The sequence below is a fragment of the Mytilus californianus genome, unplaced genomic scaffold, assembly GCF_021869535.1.
Source record: "Mytilus californianus isolate M0D057914Y unplaced genomic scaffold, xbMytCali1.0.p SCAF_2, whole genome shotgun sequence".
In the NCBI taxonomy this organism is placed as follows: domain Eukaryota; kingdom Metazoa; phylum Mollusca; class Bivalvia; order Mytilida; family Mytilidae; genus Mytilus; species Mytilus californianus.
The window spans coordinates 70438350-70465110 of NW_026262668.1; the positions used below are offsets into that span (position 1 = coordinate 70438350).

General features: G+C 30.2%; 1 protein-coding gene and 1 long non-coding RNA gene across 2 annotated transcripts in view; one reads left to right on the forward strand and one right to left on the reverse strand.

Moving 5' to 3' along the window:
• LOC127728031 (uncharacterized) lies at window positions 1-25609 on the forward strand. The gene is made up of 9 exons (XM_052235190.1): window positions 1-504; window positions 6727-7570; window positions 14108-14198; window positions 15633-15749; window positions 18967-20942; window positions 21751-21943; window positions 22342-22605; window positions 23487-23698; window positions 24733-25609. Exons 1-9 carry the CDS (start codon window positions 169-171, stop codon window positions 24924-24926), a joined length of 4227 nt encoding a protein of 1408 aa, XP_052091150.1. The 5' UTR covers window positions 1-168; the 3' UTR covers window positions 24927-25609.
• LOC127728172 (uncharacterized) overlaps window positions 1-26761 on the reverse strand; it is a 183495-nt gene that overhangs the window by 51450 nt on the left and 105284 nt on the right. The window lies entirely within an intron of this gene.

Sequence of the window (26761 nt, forward strand, 5' to 3'; positions counted from 1 at the left end):
AAGCTTTTGGGTAAGGTGACAGGTGCGAGGATTTAAAAGTGTAAAACTTGAAATCATGACTGGACAGAACAAACAGTATTGAAATAAACTTTGGTATGGGTTGAAAAGAGATAAAATGTGAAAATGGAAGTGGGTTAGAATAAGGATATTGACATTCGTGGCGCGAAAATGTTTAATAATCAAACAAAAAATCGAACTCACGAACACCTGTCTCCATCAGATAGACTTCATGAAATTGATAATGGTTATCATGAAAAACACGAAACACACCAGGAACAAGATCAAAATATTCAACCACTGATGGAATTTACTGATACAGATAAAATTTTCAATAACAATGAAAGCACTGATCAAGCTAACATGACAATTCGAAACAACAAATATTTGACATCCGACTTTGACATAAAAAGGGATTCTATAAAGTCTGGATTAATGAAATATCCTTGGATAAATAGGACTGACAAGTCTGATATAGAATTGAACATGGAGCCGTGCTCAAAAAGGGTATGTGTTCACATTCACTCCATTTATCATATTAAAGTTCATCTTTATACACATGTGAGCATTGAGCAATCTGATTAAAATAGACATACTTGTATTTACACTTGTATATAAACTTGTCTGCCATTACTTAAAAAATTGAATTTGACGTCAAAATTAAAAAGTGATTAAAAAAATGTAGCTTGACGTCAGAAGGTTATTTCAAGACAGATCTAGATCTAGGGTCATTCGGTCTCAAAGTTCAGCTAAATCTAAAGTGTAAATACTTCTAAATACCTCTAATACAGATCGTGTGTCCATGTTTTTCTTAAGGGGATCTAACATTGCTCTTTTGTTATTCTCAGTATTTTGAATTAATTCCTTTTCATATTATGTTTTTTTGCAATGATGCACACCTTAAACAATTTGGAGGCATAAAATTCATTGGTTGACTTAACATGATAATCATAAAAACGTAGAGCGTTCACAGATAATTGTAAGCAAAGCAATGGACACTGAGGATCTGTGTTTCTATCAGATTGATGCATGAAAAACTTTGACCAAACCAAATTTACATATACATGTAAATAAGAAGATGTGGTATGAGTGCCAATGAGACAACTATCCATCCAAGTCACATTGTGTAAAAAGTAAACAGTTATAGGTCAAAATACGGCCTTCAACACGGAGCCTTGGCTCACACCGAACAGCAAGGGCTCCAAAAAGGCTTGTGTAAAACAATTCAAACAGGTAAACCAACGGTCTAATCTATATAAAAAATGAGAAACACTTATGAACCACACCAACGCATTGATCATCAAATTCATTTATTCATGGTAATCTTTTGATTTATTAGCTCTTTTCCCTGTACTCTGTGTTTTTTAAATACTTTTACAACATTACAATAGAATAATCATGATAATTATATAATTGCATATTCATTTAACATGTTTCTAACATTGATTTTATTTTATAAGAATTTTGTTGATTATCTAACACATTATCTTTATTGTCATACAATTATGAAATTAAGACTGAAACATTTGAAAAGTTGGAACTGTAATAATGGAAGATAGCGGAGGATTCTCAGAAAGTCTGGTATTTTTTCCATATAATATTTTTTTAAGAAGTCAAAATTAATTATGATATATGCCAGGAACAAAAATAATCACTTTTTTGTTTTACCTTGAAAATGGCATATTATATACAAAATGTATATAAAAGTCCTCAACCTGTTTAGCTGTCATGCATCTTTTTATATGCTGTTGAAATAGACCTGACAAGACTTTTTAGTGTTTTTTTCAAAAGCTAACAAAGGGTTTTAAATGATAGGCAGTATCCAGTGATTACCATCTGCTACTGTGCTCCAACTTCAACCTAGTTAGCTAGGTTACATCAGACTGTTGTATACAGTGAGTGAATAAACATGATGAAATATACAAATTACTAAACTACCTTATTTGGCAGGTTAAAAAATTCACTTTAAAATCTTTAAAACCTTTGGCTAGCCAGGGTTTTCTGAAAGTAAGTAAAATCAGGACCTTTACCTAATATTTTGTTTTCTACCAATTTTCTTATCAATGAATATCCTGCTTTGACCATTGAGATTGATATACAAGCTATGGGCCTTTTTGACCTTTCTTTTGCAAATTCATAAGAATGGAGCCCCTTAAAGACCTTTTAAGATAAAACGAATATACAAATGTAGGCCTGTTTAGCGTATGAACCCTTTGAGCTGATGTTGTAATCCATGTTTTGATGATCATTTGTCATTACTTTAACTTAAACATATACACACATACAATGTACATGTAAAGTGAACAGCTCCTGAATGAATTATAATGTATTTGCAGCCTTTAAACATTGATCTTGCATATACTATGGAAATTACTTTACTAATATATTATAATTGTGACTCATTCAACATGTCTCCATCATATAGTGCAAATGTACCAGTGTATTACCAGCAAAAAATATGGTCATAATCAAACTAATTCATGGACTTACAAATGTACTGTCATGACGGTTTATTTTATATTCATTTTAATAATTATCAGGTACATTGTTTGTAAATATATACATGTACAACTACATGTATGAATTTAGATAAATCACATAATAGTCATTATATGTGTTGGTTACACAAACTGACCATTTGTATGTTGTCTCTCATCCCTTTTTATATCAGGTACATGTTTGATCATTTTGGTTCTGGTTTTTGGATATTAGGAATTAAAATATTGAACATTACAAATACATATTGTTGGCAAATGTATGAGTATTTTGGTGCAGAAGTAAAAATGTTTTTGTTTTCGGAATGAAACAAAAAATAATAAAATAGTTTCCGTAAGTTAACTATTAGTATTACCATGATTACTGGTACCAGAAGTCTATTACTAGATGAAGTGTGCAGTCTGTGCTATATAAATTTACTTGGGCAATCACACTGTCCCAGTCTAAGCTTTTATGAGTGGAAAGCACTATTGGTAGTTCTCCCAAATCTTGTTTTACAACTATGGAATCTTGCACAGAAATTATTACCACATTGTTGGCCTAAAAACTATTTAGATTTCTGATGTTTTTGATATGTTTAGATTATTTTTATACATGTACATTTTTTTTGTACCTCCTCATTAATAGTTGGGGAGCATACATTGCAATATTCTTGTCTGGCCATCAAGGTTTCATTCAACTTGTCTACATAAGGTGTACCGTGAATATAGTTGTAATAACTCTTTCTGTATTGTGTTTTTGTACCGTGAATATAGTTGTAATAACTTTTTCTGTATTCTTTTTTACTTCTTGTCTTTTTTGTACATAAGAGACGTGCATATCATGATGATTTATGTATCGGACAAACTATCCTACAGCAACACGTAGGTTGTCAAACTTAGATCTTTTTACCAATTTTTGCATTTTCATGGTGGTAGCAACTTCTTCTACATTTTCAACCTACAACTTTACCATTATTGTTGTAGATTACAAACACCAGAGAACATGCATATCATGATGGTTTATAGTCCTTAAACAATTTCTTAGGGATATCATACGTTTCTTCAAATGTTTAAAACACTTTTTTTACTCCCACATACAAATAGCATTAGGAGGTGAACTAAATTTAATAAGCTGGAATTCCTACATTCTGTCTAGCTCTGAGCTTGACAAGAACTTGCACAGAATTGATGATATTTGAAATGAGGCTGAGGGTGCATGTTGTTTTTTTTTAATTTAATGTTCATGTATAAGTCAGTTAAATTGCAAAAATTTGAAATGAAATTAAAATGTTCATTTTCTGTAAAAACACTTCTTAAATTCAGCATTCAATTTTTCTTCCACCAAAGTTTTTTTAAGGCTAAATTGGTCAAACCTCTTGTTTTAAGAGATTTTGAAATATAAATGTATATATTTCAAATTGCTATGCTTAAAAAGATTGTGTGCTCTAGATATGAAATTTTAAATTTGACAAAATCATTTTATTGACACAAATAACAGAATGTTTACCATACATATTTGAGTTAAGTATTTAAAGGGAATTTGAGTACCATAATACAGTATTTAAATATTTTTGTAAACTATATACATGTTTGGCCTTGATTTTTGCAAATATTAAAGATCAGGTTAACTAACTTCAACTTAGATATAAATAAGAAAAGAAAAAATCTGAAAATGTTGATCTAAAAAGTTCTGAAGTATTTAAAAGTTTTGATTATATTGGCTTAAAATGTAACTGTTCTTCAATATATAACATATTAACATTTTCTGATGATAGTTAAAGATGAGGAATATCAGAGACATATAATATATGTCTCTGGGAATATCTAGTGTTGACAATTAAACCACTATTGCTTAAAAACCTAGTTATGACATCATCCAACAATTTTTTTTAAGATTTAATGCTTTTGTTCAAAACTGTAAAAAGAGAAAATTTGAAGGAAATGATTAATGATGCTGAATTTTTCATATATGGTCTTAACTGTGTAAATATAAAAAAAAGAAGATGTGGTATGGTTGCCAATGAGACAAATATCTATCAAATCCAAATAACATAGATGTAAGAAACTATAGGTCACCATACAGCTTTCAAAAATGATCAAAGTCCATTCCGCATAGTCAGTTATAGAATACCCTTAAATGACAAAATGTAAAACAATTCAATCGAGAAAACCAATGGCCTGATTTTTGAAAAAAACAATAATTGAAAAAAATTTAAAAGACAGTAACCAACAACACCCACAGATTACAGGCTCCTAATTTTGGACAGGCACATATAGAATATGGCAGGGATTTCAAAGTTCACTTATTAAACAATTAAAAAATTAATGGTCAATGTACTTGTTAATTTTTTATAATTTTTAAGAAACATAAAAAATGCAATCTCTGACTTTTTGCCAAAACAAAAGATTTAGATTTTTCTTCTGACCTTTCTGTACTATTCCGTCCTAAATCTTGTTTTTGAGCTCCAATGGCTCTCCATACTTTTAGAGAGGTTACCTATTTGATATTTATTTCAAAATTCCTGAATGTTTACTAAAACTAATGCTGTTTATTGTCATGTTCATTTGGGTTCAAACTTGAAATAAGAGAAAAATGGCAAATTTAGAAGGGTAGGCTTCCCTGCTCTACCTAGCCCATGCAAAACAGAGGTCTGGAACTGTAATTAATGTTTTGGCTTTCCTTTACCACAGACTTAGATATTGCTTTATTGAACTGTAATTAATGTTTTGGCTTTCCTTTACCACAGACTTAGATATTGCTTTATTTTGGGTATCCATTTTGTATCTGCAACTCCTCCTAAACCCCTTGAAACTTTCTTACAATCTTAACCATATTATGCTATTGTGCACCCCTTTATTTGTTTTTATATCAGAATCATTTGCATAGCTTCCTTCAGCAAACAATGTGCATACTACAGTACACATTTAAATCCCCTTCTCCTCCTTAAAACCATTAATCAGAATTTTATAAAATTTCTCAAATGCTTCACCATATTATGCCATTGTGCATCCCCCTATTTTGTTTTTCCTTACCAAAGCATTGACTCTTTAAGAATTGTGGAGATGCGTTTCAATTTAAAGCTTTGCTCCCACTACTCTAGTTTTTTGTGACATTTGTTGATTTTCAACTCAAATTTTATAGAAATACTAGTCACTTGATTTGAGAAAAAGCTATAAACAAACGTGAACCATAACACTACTTAAATATCTTTTTGTGAAAAAAAGGTTCAATGATTTAGAAACTAAGTTAAACTGTTGCATTTCTATAGGTTCAAAATCTTACATATCTTATTAATTCCAATTTATAAAGGGGAGATAATCATTAATCATTTTATAATCAATATTTGATGAGAAAGCTGTGTTATTCTATTGATTAACTACCTATTCATCATACAATGGAATGTCATTTATTGTTGTAGTATCTTTATACAACAAAACTTCATTTCATATTTTAACACAGACCCAGCTTGTGCATGACTTTATCAGTGTCTCTTGATTGGTAAGACACAGCATGGTCTCATGTTTTCTATAACAATTTTTTGTGAAACAGTGATACATTTGTTTTTTGTTTTGTGACTTTCAACTTTATTTGGTCACAAGAATGTAAACAGAAGTTAAGATGCATTTCTAGGAAGATCATCTTATTGTATATATGTATTATTAATGCTTCATGTTGAAATCATGATACATGGTAGCTAGTTTATCATAATTTAGGTTAACACTGATTAGTAAATAGAAAGTTACTTGTGTAATTTTTTTATAAACATAGAAACTCTGTTCTTTGGAGATTCTATAGAATGCAGTTCGAAAGACAGTACAAGGGAAATAACTGTCATTTATGATAGATTGCACTGTGGAATTTAAATATGAAGATAATTGGTGATTGATTTTATTCCATGTACATACAGTTTTTGGAGAATAACTTTCGGTATTCGAGTAGGATTTGTCACACTGTGTTTTAAAATTTCTGTTTGACTTATTTTAAATTATCAAATTTGGCTAAGCTCTATTTAATTACAAATTGTCTTTGGAAGTGCCTACTGTAAATAAAGTAAATTGTTTTACACCTGATGTCCATGATATTTAAACTTTTATTTCTTATTATTTTGTTGATTCTTGATTTTTTGGACACAAGAAAGGCAAAAAAAGAATACTCTGTTGATTGTTTACGGTTAAATTTTGTTTCAGATACCCATTTATAAAAGCATTTTTAATTGCCATGTAAATATAATTTTGCCCTTTTTGATTCTAGACTTATGTTGATCCAAGGAGAAGAAGTACAAGTGACATAAAGGATTTTCCTGGGAGAGAAAGATCTTCTTCTGTATCAAGTCAGTCTGATTACTTCCAAAACTTGTATAAGAAATATCCACAGGCCTTCCAGTATAGATCCTCAGATGCCAGAGGCCACCGTCAAACCAGGAGAATTTTTAATTCAGGTCTTCGTGTTCATTTTGAAGATGACTCATCTTCTGTTATAGATACGGGTAGTGTTTGTTCTGAAAGGCAAGTATCAAAGTGGGATAGAGAAATTGAAAATATGTTGGGGTCTAGAATTGAAGTGGACCGTGACTGTTTAACAAGTCCAACACCCTCAATGATGTCTGACTCATCCACAAGGGATAGGCTGACAGCTACCTCAGATACACTCAAACGTTTATTACAACACAGGAAATACCATAGAGCAAAGCTTGCAAGTGACATTGAGTATAAGTTAAAAAGGTCAAGCATAAGCTCTGACATTTCAGAGAAAAATCAAGACCCTCTTAGTGCTTTAGCAAAAGAATTAGAATACAGAGAACAAATGCTGCAGTCAATGAATAGAAAACATAAGCATGACCATTATGAAAATGAAGGGCATTATATAAACAAATCTTCACATTGGAGAGTTCATAGTCCAGATTCCACTCCTGACAGTGCAATAGATGTTGACACCTCTTCTGTTAAATCTTCAGGTTCAGTGGACAAACAAATAAATACTCAGTTAAAAACTCAGGATATGCATTCATACAGTCAAAATAGAGGCAAAGAAGAGGCTGAAAACATCCATCGCAAGCAAGGAAAAATATTAGTACGGAAAGGTGTTGTGCATAAAGGTGAGCCAATAAAAAAAATTTTTTTTTATGAAAATGTTATCCTGCTAATTTAAGCTGTTTTTTAAAGGGGTTGAGTAGAAATGACAATAAAACTCGTATTTTTGCAATAACATTTAAATTCATCAGTAAGGAAACAAATTAATAATTGAAACTTTAAACATGTTTAAATGTTTTATTTCATTATATCTATTTAGTTATCATAAAGTAATTTCATTCATTTAAAATATATTGAAAAATCTTACTGTTATACAGTCATGCCTTTTTAATAACCAATTTATGGCACAGACATGACAGAAATGAAACCTTTTCAAGCTTCAAAATATCACCAAAATGCATGTAAACAAAAAAATTAATATTTTCATGTTCTTTTGCCAATATAATTAAAGTTTTTATTTCAGAGTATAAACAAAATTCCATAAATGTTTAATGTTAATGACATCAAGCAGTTATAAAATTTTATTATATGTACATAAACAAGATAAAATTATTAACCTTTTGAGGTCTTTATTCCTGTATATTTTCTTATCAATATATTGCCTATAAATTCTACAAAGTGGACATGGGATCGAAATTTAATTCTGATTTCATGTTTAAATTTGATAAAACTGTTTACCTACAATTTTCTCATACAAAAGTCAAGTTGAATTTGTGAACTCTACTCTAGAACTAAATGAATCTTAAGTTTATATTTAGTTAAATTTTGAATACCCTTCTTGTTGTGATATAACTTTTAAGGAAGACATTACAATTACAAATGTTTTTAAACATATAGAGTATTCGATACCATGTATACAGAGCTTTTGTATTTACTTGATTCCTTTCTGTTTTCCTCTTAAGTAAAATATGATTTAGTTGAATTAAACTCACAGTGTAGGATTTGCAAAGGTTCAGATTTTATTTCTTTTAGAGTAGACCTGGTAAGACTAGTTAAGACAAAAAAAGGATGAGAAAAAAGTATATCCAGTTTGTTTATACAGTGTTTATCAAATGCATTCATGGTTTTTGGTAGGGTTCTTGTTGCTCACTCTTTTATACAATTTTTTATATGTATTGTTTTCTGTAGACTTGTTTCTCTTTTTATTGTTCTTTATTTTTTGTCACGGTATTGTCAGTTTTTCTTTGTCATCTGATTTTTTTATTGTATGCATGCGCAGGCATTAACAATTCTTGTAACAAGTTATGTTCATTACTTATTTCTTTTACTAATTATGATTAAGATAATTCTGTGAAAAAAAGAAAACTTAAGAGGAGGAAAGAATGCACTTAACTTGAATCATTTTTTTATAAATTTGGAATTGACCACCCATAACTGTGAAATATACCTAGAAATCATTAGTTAGGTAACATCATATTTATAAAAAAAATTCAGTTTAAGCATGCTAAAAATTGACATACTAGATCATGCTGGCGAAGGTTGTAAAACTGTTGAAATTAAATAGAGAGGTAAATTGTTTGGGTTTAACTTTATACACCCAATACAGTTGTAAAAAGTTGCATTTGATTTGAACAAAAAACATTTTTATTGATGGCAATAGGCTTATGGCATTCTCATATAGCCTTCTTTCAGAATACGTTCATTATAAATTGACAAATTCAAACAGACACTGGTGGATTAATTATCAAAATAAAGCAACATAAGAATGCCTATCCTTTATGTATATTTAATACCTTATTTTAATGATGCATTATCACATTTTATTGTGTGTATGTGAATAAATTTACTTAAAACTCATGAAAATTTATAAACCTGTATGTAACCATCCAGACATTTAATAATACATGTACATGTATGCATTACCCAAGATACATGTATATATATCTATACTGTATATATTTATTCATTTTTTTATGGATGGTGATGAATAAATTTTAACTATGAATACAACGAGATGTGGTGTAAACTTCAATCAGTCAGAGAACTAAAAACACAGGTTTTTAAAAGTTTAGTAAATCAAAAAGTCTTTTTAAAAGCAATTACCAAAATTATATGTCTTAAATTACCTGATAAAATAAGTAGAACACTTTTATCAAAGCGAAATAATAAAAAAAAAATTGAACAATTTCTTACCGTGCCTTTGTAAAAACAATTCTGTAAAACCTAAAGGTGAGTTACTGCAATCATAGAAAAATAAGAAGATGTGGTATGATTGCCAATGTGACATTACTCTTCAAAAGTATATACACATTTTCCAGTGTAGCATTGTAAGCATGTGCTTACAAATAACTTGAAAAATCATTTTTATGCCCCTGCCATAGCGGAGGGGGCATTAAGTTTTACCCTTGTCCGTCCGTACGTCCCAAAGTTGGTTTCTGTTCTCTAACTTTAGTTTGCCTCAACCAAATGTTATGAAACTTATACAAAATGCTTATTACCACAAAACACAGATCAAGTTTGAATTTTGGTTGCGTTACTTCAACCATTCTAGAGTTATGCCCCTTTACAAAGGGAAAAATTGCTGAATTTTTCATTTCTGTTCTCTAACTTAAGTTTGCCTCAACCAAATGTTATGAAACTTATACACAATACTTAGTATCACAAAACTCAGATCAAGTACAAACTTTTTATGATATGCAAGCGGGGGCATCATCTGTGTCCCATGGATACATTCCCCATTTATTATTTTTTTTTAATTTTACTCTAATCGTTCAGCTTCTTGGGGGGGGGGGCTACCACCAGACCCCCTGCTTACAATTTATTTTCAAGTGGCTATGCCACTGTTTTCCAAACGAATCTGTCAGAAACAACTACAGATAGCAACTGGATCATTACCATGGATGATAGGCCAATTTACAATGTTGAAGAATAAAATTGACCTACATGTATTTGTCACAAATGTTTGTAATATGACTTCCTTTTAGAAGGTTTTTTCATGATCAGAAATTGGCAACAGACATTATTATTCATATTACATGAATATTTATCAGTTATGGTTTTTTAAATATTAATCAGCCTTACCCTATTTAAAGGATTCAAATCACAATGGTTGAAAATAATATAATTCCATTGTGAATTTGTGATAGGTTTGGGGAAATGCAGTCAGAATCATTTATTACATGTATTATTATACCCCACGCAACGAGTTGCGGAGGGTATAATGTTTTTGACCCATCCGTCCGTCTGTCCGTCCGTCAGTCCGTCAGTCCTGTTTCTTGTCATCGCAACTCCTCTCAAACCACACAACAGAATTTCACGAAACCTTTTTAGATAATAAGGACATACTAGGTAGATGTGCATATTGACAGGAAATTACGATTCAATTCTTTTTCTAGGAGTTACGCCCCTTTGAACTTATTTGCCCAATATACTACTGCAACCTATTGTCATCGCAACTCCTCTCAAACCACACAACAGAATTTCATGAAACCTTTTCAGATAACAAGGACATACTACGTAGATGTGCATATCGACAGGAAATTAGGATTCAATTTTTTTCCAGAAGTTACGCCCCTTTGAACTTATTTGCCCAATATACTACTGCAACCTTTTGTCATCGCAACTCCTCTCAAACCACACAACAGAATTTCATGAAACTGTGTAGATAATAAGGACATACTATGTAGATGTGCATATCGACAGGAAATTATGATTCAATTTTTTTTTTTATGATACAATTTTTTTTTCTTACACTTATTTTATTTCTCCAATGACAATGTGGGGACGTGGGGTATGTGAGCGTGCTCACTAAGGTTCTTTCATTTTTCATGTAATTCTTAATTTTGTTAATAGTTTAGCCATTGCATTCTTAAATTTTTTTTTTAGATTTGGGGAAAGGTAATTTTATCCTAATAAAGGTGGCTAAGATTTTTTCTCAAAAGGGTCCACAATACTGCAGAAGATCAGTCAGCTAAGTACTTGGACCCATTATTTGAAACTTCAACTTGTAAAATGACATTAGTCATGTTAGTTATAGCAAAGCTAACATTTAAATCATCACATATTATGGGTGTTGAAAAAGATGTTTTAATCTCTTCTAATTTATGTAATTTATGTAAGGAATGCAGCATGATAATTGAGTCACAATAGATTGTAAATGATCTTTTTAAGGTTGATCTTTTGCCAGTAAGTATTTGTAAGGCAATAAGATTAAATCAACAACAACAGTCGGGTATCGACAAGTTTCATTTTTTAAATGACAATGATTTTGTTATGAATAGGAAAATATTTACTGGGTCAATAGTTTAATTTGACAAGTTATATGATAGGAATTGACTTATGACGGAATTCTTTAGAGTTTAAATTTCTTTACTTAGTGATATTATGATAGTGTGATAATAATAGTATATTCTATGTGATCTCTTACTTTTAATCTTGCAACTTTAAAATGGCTTATATCATGATAGTTTTTGTTTTCTTTATTATGGCTTTTCTTTAAGTACATAAGTGTTTTACTAATATCCAGAAATTACATTTAAGTATTTTCCTTACAGTGATGAGGTCATAAATTCCTCTTTGATGATGAAGAACTCCAACCTAATTTCTGTTCTTTTTTTTTTTTTTGCATTTTAAAAGGAAAGAGTAGTTTCAGAAAAGGGTCATCAAAATTATTTCTATTGTAGTGGAGAGACAAAATTAAAAGAAACAATACCTTTAACTTCATGAAAACTATATCATAAGTTGAATCATCTGATAAAAAGATACATGGATATGCTATATGATATTAAAAAAAGACATTAATGCTTTATAATTTTTAAAAAAGCATGCAAAATTAAGTGACACCTTGAGATGCTCTTTTATTGTCTTTACATTTTGATGTACAGAAAAGGACAACATAGAATCACATGAATACATTTGATCTTGAAACATGTCAGGGTTAAATAAATATTAACAATTGTTTTGAACTAAAAACCTGAATAAACAGTTGATAATGTAAAAGACCATCTTTCTTTTTATCTGTTTTACTATCTTTTCTTTAGTCAGGATGTTAACCTCTGTAAACTTTTAATGATAACGTAAAATGCATATTATACAAAACTGACTTGATCATGTAAGAATTCTGATATGATATACATGTATATTTTTACCATATGGTAAAATTGCATGTATGTTAGGTTGAGGTTAATATTTCTTATGTGCCTGATTTCACTGTATGGGGATAGTTTGAAATATTGGCAATGATTTAAACTGTGAAGAAATCAGCATATATATCATAGTTGCCACTTGCATTATTTGCCATTTTTCTACAGTTAGATGGAAGATGAATGCCTATAGATCAAGCAATTTATTCAGGTTCGGTTATTTTTTTTAATTTAATTGCTTGACTGGGTTATGTTGCAAAAGATATAGTTACTGAAAATGATATTAATGATTAAAAAACATTTAAAGGTTAACATGTCCAGTTGTTTTATAGCAATACAATGTAATAATCTAATTTAAAAAAAATGTTCTATGTAGACCATTTTAAGGAGAGTTGATACAGTTTCAAGGGAGACGACTGTTAACACTACAATGAATGTTCAATGTCTTGTTATTACAAGTTTTTGTATTAGAATGGGAGACATAAGGATGCTAATCTGGAGGCAATTTTTTTGGTGCTTTTTAGAATTCAGAAATGATTGATATCAAATATAAGGTAGTCTGTGTTAAAGTTTTGGCAATAATTCCCTGATATATGATTTGTAATAAAATTTAGAAAAAGTTTTGACCAACCCATGATATCAGTATTCCTGTTGTAAAAGTTTTTAGGATTGAAAAATATTACACTTATTGAAACCTGATAGATCACTAAAAAATATATTATTTTTATGGAAGTTAATTGTATTATTGGAAAACAAGGGGACATTTTATTTCTTAAGAATAAACTTTTATATAGTAAAATATATAAATGTAAATTTTATCTTTATTTCATGTGTTATTATTAAGTTGTTTTGAAAATATATTTTATTTTATGCAAGAATTTTCTGGAATATTTTTAATTATTTTTAAAGAAAAACAGAATTCAATGCGAGGCCACATTTGATCAATTTGTACTGATTATTCATATTATTAGTCTATACCATAAGTCTAAATGAGATCCTTTTAAAGTAATAATATATAGAAATGAGATAATATGTTTAGATATTGAACACCTGTTTCATTTGTAAGTTTATAAGTTTTGATTTTGTTATCAGTCTCTCAAATTCTGGTTTTGTATGAAAATTTTCTCACACACACTTGGAGATATTGGATAGAATAGTCTTGTTTATCAATTTTATTTCATGAAAATTGGCTGTATTTGTTTGAAAATGCTTGTAACAGATATGAAAGATAATTTAACCTAAAAATGACTTGCAGAAACATTTTATATAATTTCTCTGTCCTTATATTTGTAAGTATTTTATTCATTAGTATGTATTTTCAAACATATAGTATAAGGTATTATTTTAAGAGGTTCATAAGGGGATGTGGTATGTTTGTCAATGAGACAACTACATTTGTATTCACCAGAACTCTAATTATATGGATATAAGCAATGTTTTTGGTAAGATATTTCAATGTTTTTGGTTGAATTTTTTGTTGACAATTGTAGATGAGTTTTAAAACTTATGTGCTTATTTCAGATTCTGATGTTGATTCTGGTATAGTGCCGACTTCAGTCAGTGATGATATTCAGTTGGATCCTCCATCATATAATTCTACTATGTACTCCAGGTAAGAAGTTCTTTTTAAGAAGACATGCTTTAAAATTTAATAAATTACAATCCAAGGGAAAGATGGCATCAAAAATTATCTGGTTCTTAAAAAAATGATCAATCACTGGTGTTTTCCTTAGGAGCTTACTTTGAACTTTTTAAAGATGATTTTGTCAGTCTTCATTTTCAATCATAAAATTATATAAAAAAAAATTATAAGCTCTTAATTGCTTTTTTTTTGGGGGGGGGAGGGGGGTAATCTTAAATTTTTATTTAACAAATTGTAAATTTTTTAGGATCAAATTCAACACATGTACATGGATCATACAAAAATTTCAAAAAAAAAAGGAAAACCATTGATAAAAATTGGGAAAGGGACATGAATAATGAAAGTCTAAATTAATTTTATGAAGATTCATTCTTTCTTGATTATTTTAAGTGCATTTATTTATATTGCAAGTTTTGAACAATAGAAAAAATAAGATTAATTATTGCTATTTCAAATGCAAGAAATGCTGTATACAAATAATGCAATCATTTTTTAAATGAGTTTTTAGTTTTGTGAAACCTTTCCTGTAACAATGTTTGCAATGATAAAAGCGCTGCAAAATTTGTTACTGGTAAGAAAAAGCAAACATAATAATCTGGTATCATAAATCTCAAAACTATAAAGCATAGTATACATGGTATAAACTTAAAAACTGTATACTGTTGTACAATGTATAACGTTCTGTTCTCATAAAAAACTGTGCCTAGAATTATGGTACAATGTACATATATATCCTATTAATTAATAAACCAATATTTGAATAATAAAATATCTCATGAAATAAGAGTATTTCTGAGATCCCACAATACAGAAATTCAATTTCAAATGTATTCAATACTTCTGATTAATAAAAAAGTAATGCTTTTTTTTTAGCACATTGTGCTTTAAATGCTATTTTATTGTCAAAGGATTTGTATAACTTAATATAGTCTAGTGATATATATAAATATATAGGTATGTAAATGCCATTTGAAATTAACACACACACACAGTGTCCATTTCTAGAAAATAGCTTTAATACATGTATGGCAATAACAGAATGATGTTTCCTAAAACAGAAAGTCAGCAAGTCAATATTACTGATTAGGCTTTTAGTACTATTCTGTGCTGTTATTGTGTCACTAGTATAGGTATACATGGGATATGCTTTTCTTAAACTAACACAGTGGATTTCAGTGATAAAAGGAAAAAGCCTACTAAAATAATAAATGTTAAAGTAAAATATACATATTTGAACGATTATAGACAAGATCATGCAGTAAAGATTGACTATATGATTGTTGTTAGCTAGCATCCAATAGCAAATATTTCATGCTTATACAGGACAACTTCTGAGACAATGTAAATATATATATATAAAGAAACCTTCTCATATTTTTATTTTGTCAAATATTTCTCTTTCAGATCCGATGTATACGAAATGCCAGTTAGTCAAATTCAAAATTTTTACAAGCCAGGTCAAAGGTCAAGGCCATCACCAATCAAAGCTGACCATAGTTTAACCTTGAATCTGAATTACAGGTAAAGGGAAGAATTTCAAAGAAATTTTAAGATTTGTTATTACAAAATATATATGAAATTATTAAGTACATGTATAACATTTTGTCTTTGCAAAAGATTCTGGCTCTTTCAAACATATTTGACCTAGCTCTTTAAGTATCAGAGGTTAATAGATCCCCCGAAAAAATATCTTTTGTATTAAAAGATATGGATAGGTTTATTTCACGCACATTAAATTACTCAAAAAGATTCATATTTAAATCTGTGGAGTGATTGTACAGTAAGGCTTTCAAATTCGGAGAAACACAGGAAGGGTAGTAAAAAAAGACCAGACCTACTAAAAATTTGATTCATTATGAATTGTATTTAATTTTTTTGATTTCTCAGTGACCTATTATCAGTTCTGGTTATATGCCATAGTGAAAAATGATAATTCCCAAGCCAACTTGTATTGGAGTAAGCCCTTGTTGAACTGCTGCAGCTATATCATGTTTTGTTTGCCTTTTATTATATTTCCTTGTCCTAAATCAACCTCCACAGTTGCTCCTAAATTTTGGTTTCACAACTTTTTGGTGTTATCAAGCATAAAAAATATTAAGGGAGGCAAACAAATTAACCAAAATTAGTAAGATATCCTCTGATTATCTGGTTTTCAGCCTATATATGAAATACCAGCTCCTAGCCAAAAAGTCAAATGAACAAATATTTTAAAAACCAATAGATTTTTTGTCTCGCCTGCGTAGTCGCAGTATGCGAGACATAGGTATTACTATCTGGTGGCGGCGGCGTAAACTATTTGTATAAAGCTTTATATTTCAGAAGGAAGAAGACCTGGATGCTTCATACCTTGTATGCAGATACCTTATGTTACGAAGTTTCCGTCTGTTATATGCGAATTGTCCTTGACCTCATTTTCATGGTTCAGTGACTGCTTGAAAAAAAATTACATTTTTTTTGTCATGTTAATTTCTCACTTATTATGAGTAATAGGATAACTATATTTGGTATATGGGTTTCTTGCAATGTCTGCATGTCCGTCAGACAGGGTTAACCTGACCTCAACCTTTATGGATCAGTGATCAAGATTAAAGTTACGTGATTAGGGCCATTTCTCAGATACTACAAGCAGCAGGCCAACTATATGTGGTGTATGGAATGATTGTAAGGGGTATATGTCAGACTGGCAGGTTTCATCTGATCTTAACCTCATTTTCATGGTTCATTGGTCATTGTTAATTTTTGGTGTTTTGGTCTGTTTTTCAAGTATTGTAAGCAATAGGTCAACTATATTTGGTGTATGGAATGATTGTAAGGTGTACATGTCTGTCTTGCAGGTGTCAACTGACCTTGACCTCATTTTCATGGTTCATTAGTCAGTGTTAAGTTTTTGTGTTTTGGTCTGTTTTTCAAAGACTAATAGCAATAGGTCAACTATAATTGGTGTATGGAATGATTGTAAGGTGTATATGTCTGTCTAGCAGGTGTCATATGACCTTGACCTCATTTTCATGGTTCATTGGTCAATGCTAAGTTTTTGTGTTTTGGTCTGTTTTTCAAAGACTTGTAGCAATAGGTCAACTATAATTGGTGTATGGAATGATTGTAAGGTGTATATGTCTGTCTAGCAGGTGTCACCTGACCTTGACCTCATTTTCATGGTTCATTGGTCAATGCTATGTTTTTGTGTTTTGGTCTGTTTTTCAAATACTTATAGCAATAGGTCAACTAAAATTGGTGTATGGAATGATTGTAAGGTGTACATGTCTGTCTAGCCAGTATCATCTGACCTTGACCTCATTTCCATGGTTCATTGGACAACATTAAGTTTTTGTCGAGCCTGCGACTTTTGTCGCAGAAAGCTTGACATAGGGATAGTGATCCGGTGGCGGATGCGGCTGCGGCGTTAGCTAACTTCTTAAAAGCTTTATATTTTAGAAGATGGAAGATCTGGATGCTTCATACTTTGTATATGGATGCCTCATGTTACGAAGTTTCCGTCAGCCACATGTCCAATGTTCTTGACCTCATTTTTATGGTTCAGTGACTACTTGAAAAAAAAGTTAAGATTTTTTGTAATGTTAAATTCTCTCTAATTATAAGTAATAGGATAACTATATTTGGTATGTGTGTACCTTGCAAGGTCCTCATGCCCGTCAGACAGTTTTCACTTGACCTCGACCTCATTTCATGGATCAGTGAACAAGGTTAAGTTTTGGTGGTCAAGTCCATATCTCAGATACTATAAGCAATAGGTCTTGTATATTCGGTGTATGGAAGGACTGTAAGGTGTACATGTCCAACTGGCAGGTGTCATCTGACCTTGACCTCATTTTCATAGTTCAGTGGTTACAGTTAAGTTTTTGTGTTTTGGTCTGTTTTTCTTATACTGTATGCAATAGGTTTACTATATTTGGTGTATGGAATGATTGTAAGGTGTACATGTCTAGCTGGCAGGTGTCATCTGACCTCGACCTCATTTTCATGGTTCAGTGGTAAGTTTTTGAGTTTTGGTCTTTTTTTCTAATACCATATGCAATAGTTCAACTATATTTGGTGTATGGAAATATTTTATGATCTATATGTCAGTCACTTAGGTTTTATTTGACCTTGACCTCATTTTCAAGGATCATTGCTCAGTGTTTTTGTGTTTTGGTCTGTTTTTCTTAAACTATAAGCAATAGGTCAACTATATTTGTTGTATGGAAGAATTGTTAGCTGTACATGCCTGCCTAGCATGGTTCATCTGACCTTGACCTCATTTTCATGGTTCATTGGTCAATGTTTAGTTTACTTGGTTAATGTTAAGTTTATGTGACAGTTGTAATAAAGCTTATATTTAGGACTATCAACATAATCATATCAATGATTAGTAAAGAAGGCGAGACATTTCAGCGTGTTCACTCATGTTGTATTTTGGTCTGTTTTTCAATTACCATAAGCAATGGGTCAACTATATTTGGTGTATGGAATAATTGTAAGGTGTACCTGTCTGTGTGACAGTTTTTATCTGACCTTGACCTCATTGTCATGGATCTTTAAAAATGTTTATGTGATACTTGTAGTAAAACCTTAATATCTTTAAGACTTTCAACATGAAATCAATGGTCAGTAAAACAGGCGAGACATTTCAGTGTGTGCACTCTTGTTATTGAATTAGAATAAAACTTACAAAATTTTAGAAAGTTTCTTTGAGATACTTAAAACTACAAGTTATGACAATTGTTTATACTATTTCTAGTGATCCTACAGATGAAGAAGATTCAATTGCTCAAGAAATTATAACAGCAAAAATGTCAACTGATTTACATATATTACCCCAGAAAAATCGTCCTAACAGTAAGGTCCATTTTGAGGATGAGATAGATGATACTGATCCACGACTTGGAATTCCTGCTATGACTGGAGAGGAGAAGACAATTGCTGAAAGATACAAGCGACGGAAGTCTCCAATGCCCTTTGTTGTTCATAGAACTTGTGTTACTTCTAGAGATGAAAGACCAAAAACAAACAGTCAGAATAGACAATCTAGAAGTGATAATTGTGTCTCTATTTTATGTTCTCCCAGAGATTCAACAAATTTTAATCATTTTAATGGTGCTGGTAATGGAAATTTGAAAAAGGCAGATAGCCAGGAGGTTTTGTATTCACAAAAACTGGAAAAGCTAAAACCAAAGGAAAGATATTCAGCATACTATAGTTCTCAACCAAATCTGTCAACAACCAATAAGTATTTAACAATGAATGAACAGCACTTGAAAGAACAGTCAAATGGATATACACATTCATTAGCCAATTATCAAACAAAACATGGCCAAAAGTCTGCCATGGTTGATGAGCATGAACAAGTCTTCCAAAAACAAGCAAATGGTGTTCTTCTTCAAGAAACTAAACCACTTTCAAAATCTCAGCCAAACTTAGCTCCCGTAATGAAGAGTTCAAATAAAGGGAGATTAGCCTTATCACGTACCTCATCATCAAATTCTGACCAATCATCTCATACTTTAGTGTCTTCTCAATTGGCTTTAAATGTAGCAGAACAAAATATGAATGAAATTACAAGAACAAATCACAGTGTTCCATTCAGTGCTAAAAATACCAAGAAAAAACTTCATTTTAGAAAATATTTCAAAACCAAGAGAGGAAAATACAACCCTTCTCTTGAAGAGAACTGTTATCCTGCAGAGCTAGGTCATGGAATTTCTATGCCAGATCTGACAGGAGATATGCTAAAGCAAAATGTGCAATATTCTAAAGTATCAAAGCATCATCAGAGTATGCAAAATATTAACTTCCGATCAAAAGACTTAGAAAGTGGTTCTGATGAAGAAGATGTTCAACAAAAACCCTCACAATCTGTAAAACCTAAACATAAATCAAAAGGCAGTGCAATTAATTATAATGATCCATGTGATAATGTGACTGACGGAGACTCTGGAGTTGATGATAAACTTCCAAAGTTTCATACTAATGGAGGATTTAGAAACAGTTATAGTAGTGATAGCTCAGATCAAAATATTGTCATACAGCAATCAAAACCAAGGAATCAGCCAAAAAGAACAGAATCAGACAGTAGTTCATGTCTTAGTGCAAATGGTGAAATTTTTCAGAAAGATGTGAGAAGAAAATCAAAATTGACACCATATGAATCATCTGTAGTACACTTGGATAAACAAGGAATAAATGTAAATGAACTGATTGATAGTGATTCTGACAGTTTTTCTGCCAAATGTGTTGTAATTGACAAAGTTCAGGCACACAAACATGTACATGTTATGCCAAACACTGGTGCTATACTTGGACAAGAGATTGAAATGGCTCTCGCACATGAAAGAAAGTACAAAAAGAAAGGAGATATTCATCAAAGTCCTGCCAAATTATCAAATCCAATATTAACTGTTCCAAATTATCAAAAACCTGAAGTTCTACCAACCCATTTAGACAAACATATCATTACCAGTCATGATCAACACATTGCTTGTGATCAAATAGATCCAGATCATCAAAATGTTTGTGCTAGAAGATCTGTGTCATCCTCTGTATCATCTATGTCATCACAGGAACAAGTACAGCATTATAATGAAAAAGATTTAGAAATAATAAATGATGAAGGAAAGGGAAGTAACTCTAATAGAACCTATGTTATTCAAGGGAAATCATCAGTGGAAGAAGTTCAACATCAAACAGAATCGAGTGCTGTCTGTAATGAAATTAAAGGTATTGCTGAATATTTCTGCTTATTTTTTAAAATCATGAGTAACATTGCTGTTGTTATCATTACCATCAAGTTGCTATAAATCATTTCTTTGAACAAATTAACCATTATGAAATAATGTATAAATGTTTTAAATGAATTATCTCCCTTTATATCTGACTTAATCTGCATAATGAATCTGTATAATGACTAAAAGACATTGTGACACTGTGAGCATAACGGCCATTTATATAGAACTAGTCTGAAATTTTGTAATAATATGAAAAATAAGGATGAAAAAAAAATGGTTTACAGCCATAATAGCTAACATGTCTAATGATTGTCTAGTTTAAACTTTATACCACAGTACAACTTTATGAAATTAAAAGATGCATCAAAATTTCAAGTGTTCTGTCTTTCATAATACATTTAAAAATTTTAAGTACAAAATGTCTCACTTCAAAAAACATTCATGTAACATGTTAAAAATGCATGTACATGTAGGAAGTACATTAAATGATACATGTATAATATAATGTTATAATGTTTATATTGAAACTTTTTTACTGCTAAAGTCTGTCAATAACTTTACAGCTATACCCAAAAAAATATATAAATTCATAAATTTTGTCTATTTGTTAAGTTAAAAATAATTAACCCAATGGTCTTAGGGAAGCCTGTGAAATTAGAAAAAATAAATGTCTCCGCACAAAACCCAGGCCATTAAAATTTACTATTGTTTAAATTTAAATGTAGAAATATATAAATACAACTGTATACATGCACAAATACATACATTTTCTTATGCAGTATACTTAATTTCTTCTACAGGAGAAGAAATGCCAGCACATATTTATGCAGAAGTAAATTTTAAGTCGAAAATAGAAGGTGAAAATAACCAAGAGGGAAGACAACTGCACAGTAAACTTTCAGCAAGTACACCAGATATAGCTGCTAATTTTGACAAATGTGTCGATATTGACATTGAAGAAAATCCACCAATTCCTGACAAAAGATGGAACAGGTAATTTTAGAATTAATAATAAAAAATTCTCTGAAATTTTAATTTTTATAGGAGAGGCATAATATTTGTATTTCCAATTCATGTATCTAACATTATTAGTTGGAGAAGAAATGAATTGATAAAATTATCCATCTATTAAAATGCATTACTAAAAATTACTTGTTATGTATCAGTGATATTTTACTCCTACAATCTTCTTACATAGAACAACATGGTTTTACAGAATTGGGTTACCTTCACTTATTTTGATGGTTAAGAGCAGGAGGTTATCTTTGTGCAGTTAGGTCAAATTTGAGTTAAGTTTTGCAAGCACACAAAAAAGTGAAAAGCATACAAAATTGATATTTAATAAAGCTTATGGGATGAAATAAAAGTATTTTTATAATTATCTTTTTCAGAGAGTCTAACCTTGTAAAATCTAAAGAACTCAGTGCATCTAGGCAATCCTTGTCAGATAAAATGGGAAATATAAAGAAGTCTGCTAAAAGCAAGTTTAAAGCTATACGTAAAGCAGTCAGTATGGATAAAGGTATTGATGACATTGGAAATGAAGGTCAAACAAAGGTCAAGGACAAGAAAAAGCCAAAGGAAAAGAAAGGATTGTTTGGATTTTTCTCAAAGAAAAAGTCAAAACAGAAGGCAGAAAAGGCCATTGAACTAAGGTAAGAATATTTTAAAGGAATATGATAATTAAGTTAATCAGCTATGAAACAGACCTTTGGTTTAACGAATGTATAGAGTTCACCAATGTCATGTGAACCTCTTTGATCAAATGAGGCATATAAAATATATATACATTGTACTGTAAAAAATCTAGTTATTGGCTAATTTCAGGTAATAAAAATAAGTTTTTGGCATATACCGCTCCCAGGCTTCCCAAAGTTTGACTGTCCACCAGTCAAGCAGATGGTTTAAAGTTGCTTGATTAAAAATTGCTTTATCTTACTGGTAAAAATAATAGAACTTGTAAATTGAGCATTTTTCTCATATGACCATGTACAGTATTAAACTGCAGAAAACTTGCAGAGATCATAAGTGATTAAAATTGCTACTTTAAAATGTTATACAATGTAGTTTCTGTAAGCATAGCACATTGATAAAATATTTAACTGCAGAGAGAATTAGTGTTTTTCACCAGTTATGAACAGGGGAGGTCTGTATTTCGTATGTCCTTTTTGGGGTGTTCTATTTTAGTGTTGTTATCCCTTGTTTAAAATATTTTTGTTATCCTTTGTTTGTTTTTCTAGATTCCTTTTCTTAAAAAATATGATTGTCTTTTTTTCGTTTTATAAAATGACTTGTTTTATTATGATAATGTAATTGAAAAGATATCTCAATAAAAGTATTTATTATATTCAATTTGATATACTAGATCACCTATTACTTTGCAATTGGCAATCATGATCAATTTTTATAAAAGTTAATTTTTAAGACCTGTTTAATTAATTTGGATATCATTATCAGTTTTCATGAAAGTCAATGAGTGCTAACCATATAATTTTATGACTTCTAATGGCTTATCTTATTATTATTTTTCTTTCAGTGAGCCTTCCCCAGACACAGAAAATGCAGCTGCTTCTGGCAAACATTTTGAATTGAATTCATGTAACTCCATAGATTCGGTACAGGACGATCATACTGGGAGTCGTCTTTGTCATATTAATTCAGATGGGACCCAAGTGATAGAGATCCAAAAGCCACAAAATAAAGCCATTAATTTCTTCATCTCTAGGGGAAATGCTCAGTTTAAACATGGTTAGTATAAACTAATCAAATGAAGTTTTTTGCTGAAATTAAATGTATGAATATTTTCATAAGCAAAGTCTTTTTCAATATCATGAATATGGAATGTATATGATATGAAAATTATGGAAAAATAAAGTTTTGTCTGTGTGCTGGTGTTTAAGATACAAGCATTTGAAAAACTGGAATTTTTGTCTAAGGATTTTTCATATAAATTTACAGAAAAAGAATGTTACCTGCATGAAAATAAAGATTTGAAATATTTTATCAGAAGTGTATCTGAAACGTTTGTTTTTAAAATGAATTGAGAAATATAGGGATTGCAGGGCATCATAGTTTTAAGGCATTGCACAGGGAAAATGCAGTGAGGTTACAAAGCACTCAAAAAATGTTAGAAACAACTTTACTTCAGTGAAATAATATCTACATATAAAAGCTTGATAATTTATCACAAAACAGAGAAATTATTTGGTATATGTCTTGTAATAGTGTTAAAAACTGTTTTACTGTGAACTTAAAAGCATTATGGTATTTCATGGTTAAACATCAAAGCTGCAAATAAATTAATTCATCTAGAAAAATATAAGAGTTTGGTGCCTTTCTCTATTATTTTACTCAGAACATTTTACAAGGAAATAATTTTATGTGGTTAAGAATGAAACAAAAAACTTTCATTTCTATTGTTTACCAAAGTATTTATTGACTCAGTAAATTATGCAATAGGTCCATCATAATTTTATTACTCATTGGAATTAAATGACAATATGTTGTACACGTCCCCACATATATTTTAAATTCTAAAATACCTTGAAGCAGGAAAATATTTGCATTGATAGCACTACCAAACACAATATATCTGTACATTAATTAAAAAGGATGTAGGTTAAATGTTAATAAAACACAAACCACCCAACATAAAAGTATGAAAAAGGCCTCACAAGGTCATCATACAGACTTCAACCATTAACAGGCACTTATAGTCCCTGAAAGTTACAAATGATTTGTGTGTTAAAATTCACTAATTTTCATTATTTTATCTTTTGTAGGTGTATTTGTTTCACGTTTTATAAGCAGTCCGACCAACATGTATTCTGGACTACTGTCTGTAGGTGATGAGATCATTGAAGTGAATGGATTAAAAGTTGAGGATTTATTATTAGATGATATCTACAGTCTTCTTAGTAATGCAGAAAATCTTGTCATAACAATACTACCTCTATTAGCCAGAAAAGATATTTAATGTAGTATTTTATAATAAAAGTAGGAAACTTGTGATAATACTCGTAGCTGAAATATGTTGAATTAACCCATTTTATTTTAGATTAGTATGCTAATTTTGACATGCAAAAAAGATTTTGGTTAATGGCTCTTTTAGATGACAGAACAGAAACAGATAATGCACAATAATAATGACCAGTAAATATTACCCTGGTTAATTAAAGTTAACATACGTTTGCAAAAGTTAAATGTAAAATTTTATGATTCTACAAAAATATAACATATATATGTACTTTGTTTTGTAAATGGTATATATATCTTGCATCCATTTTGTTGAGGTTTATACATTAAACAAAATGTTCTGAAGTTTATTTTGAGTTATTTTTTCTAAAAATAAAGTACTTCAGTAAATGGATAAAATAAAAAGGGGGTAAGTTCAAAATTTACCTCAACTTTGAGAAATAATGAAAACATTCATTTTGCAATGTCTTTTATGTTCAATTATTTAGCTTCTTGGTGCATATGTGTACATTTGGTTTTTTTCACTCATTGACAGGTTAAAGGTCAACAAATATAGATAAACTAGGTGAAAAATACCGTTTGAGCATTAAATGTCCCAACACAACCTGAGACCACATAAAACTTATGACAATTTCATTCTTTTTAAGTAATGACTTAAAAATGTGTTTGTTTATCTCCTTGATGTTAGTAAACAATATCATTGGTTAAGTTGTGTATATCAACAGGCCAGGAAATGTGTGTTATTGTTCAATATAAACCAAAACTATTTAACACATAATAAATGTTAATTTCAATATTAGTTCTTATGTAATGTATGTGTAGATGTTAAAATATTTAACAATGTACCATGTATATATGTAAAATAGTGCTATATTTTATACACTCTCTGTCTTTCAATTTTATCTTAATTATAAAAGATTGTGATTTAATAATCACTCTTTATTTTATATATTTTATACAATGATATTATGTTTTGTTATTCTGTCTTTATGTATAATCTCATTTCAGATTCCCAAAATCAGCTTGTCTTCCATTGTTGATACTGCTGTACTATGTTTCTTTATCATATGGGTTTATGTCTTCTTTGACTGTCCATGACATTAAAATACTAAATCCCTGGGATGTGTTTTAGTTGATTTTAGTCTCTGATGCATGATTTTTTATTATTAATTGTTTCTGGCTTTTAACTAGCTGTCAGTAACTGCGAGTACTCTCAAATCGTACTTTCTTGTTAATGACCTGTTGATACTAATTGTAATGCTTTTTTGTTATTTAATGTTATTCAGGGTTATATCTGGTCTATATACCAGCTTTGATAAGTGTTTGGTATTACTATAAATTTTCACTTCTTCGTACTATGAACATCAAAATTATTTATTTTGTAAAAATATTTCCTTTCTCTATCTGAACTGTACACGTATACCTAACAACAAAATTATTTTTATTTACCTGTGTTTAAAGTAATTGCAAATGGCTGATATTTTTGTTCAAGTATATTGTTTTTCTTAAATTGTTTAACATTTCACAGCGATATAACATGTTACTTTAATTATTCTTCCCTTAGTTTATTTATTTTGTATTTGCATTGTATCATAGATCAAATTTATTTGTTCAGTGTAAGGTCACGGGTGTTAATATGTCTTTTGATTGAGTTAAGCCATTTCAATTGATATTTTATAGTGTGTTTTTCTATGTTGTGATGTTACTCTATTGTTTCAGATAAGGGTGAAGGTTTGAACCCGCTGCAATTGTTTGCACCTGTCCTAAGTCAGGAATCTGATGTTCAGTAGTTGTCGTTTGTTGATGTGGTTCATAAGTGTTTCTCGTTTCTCGTTT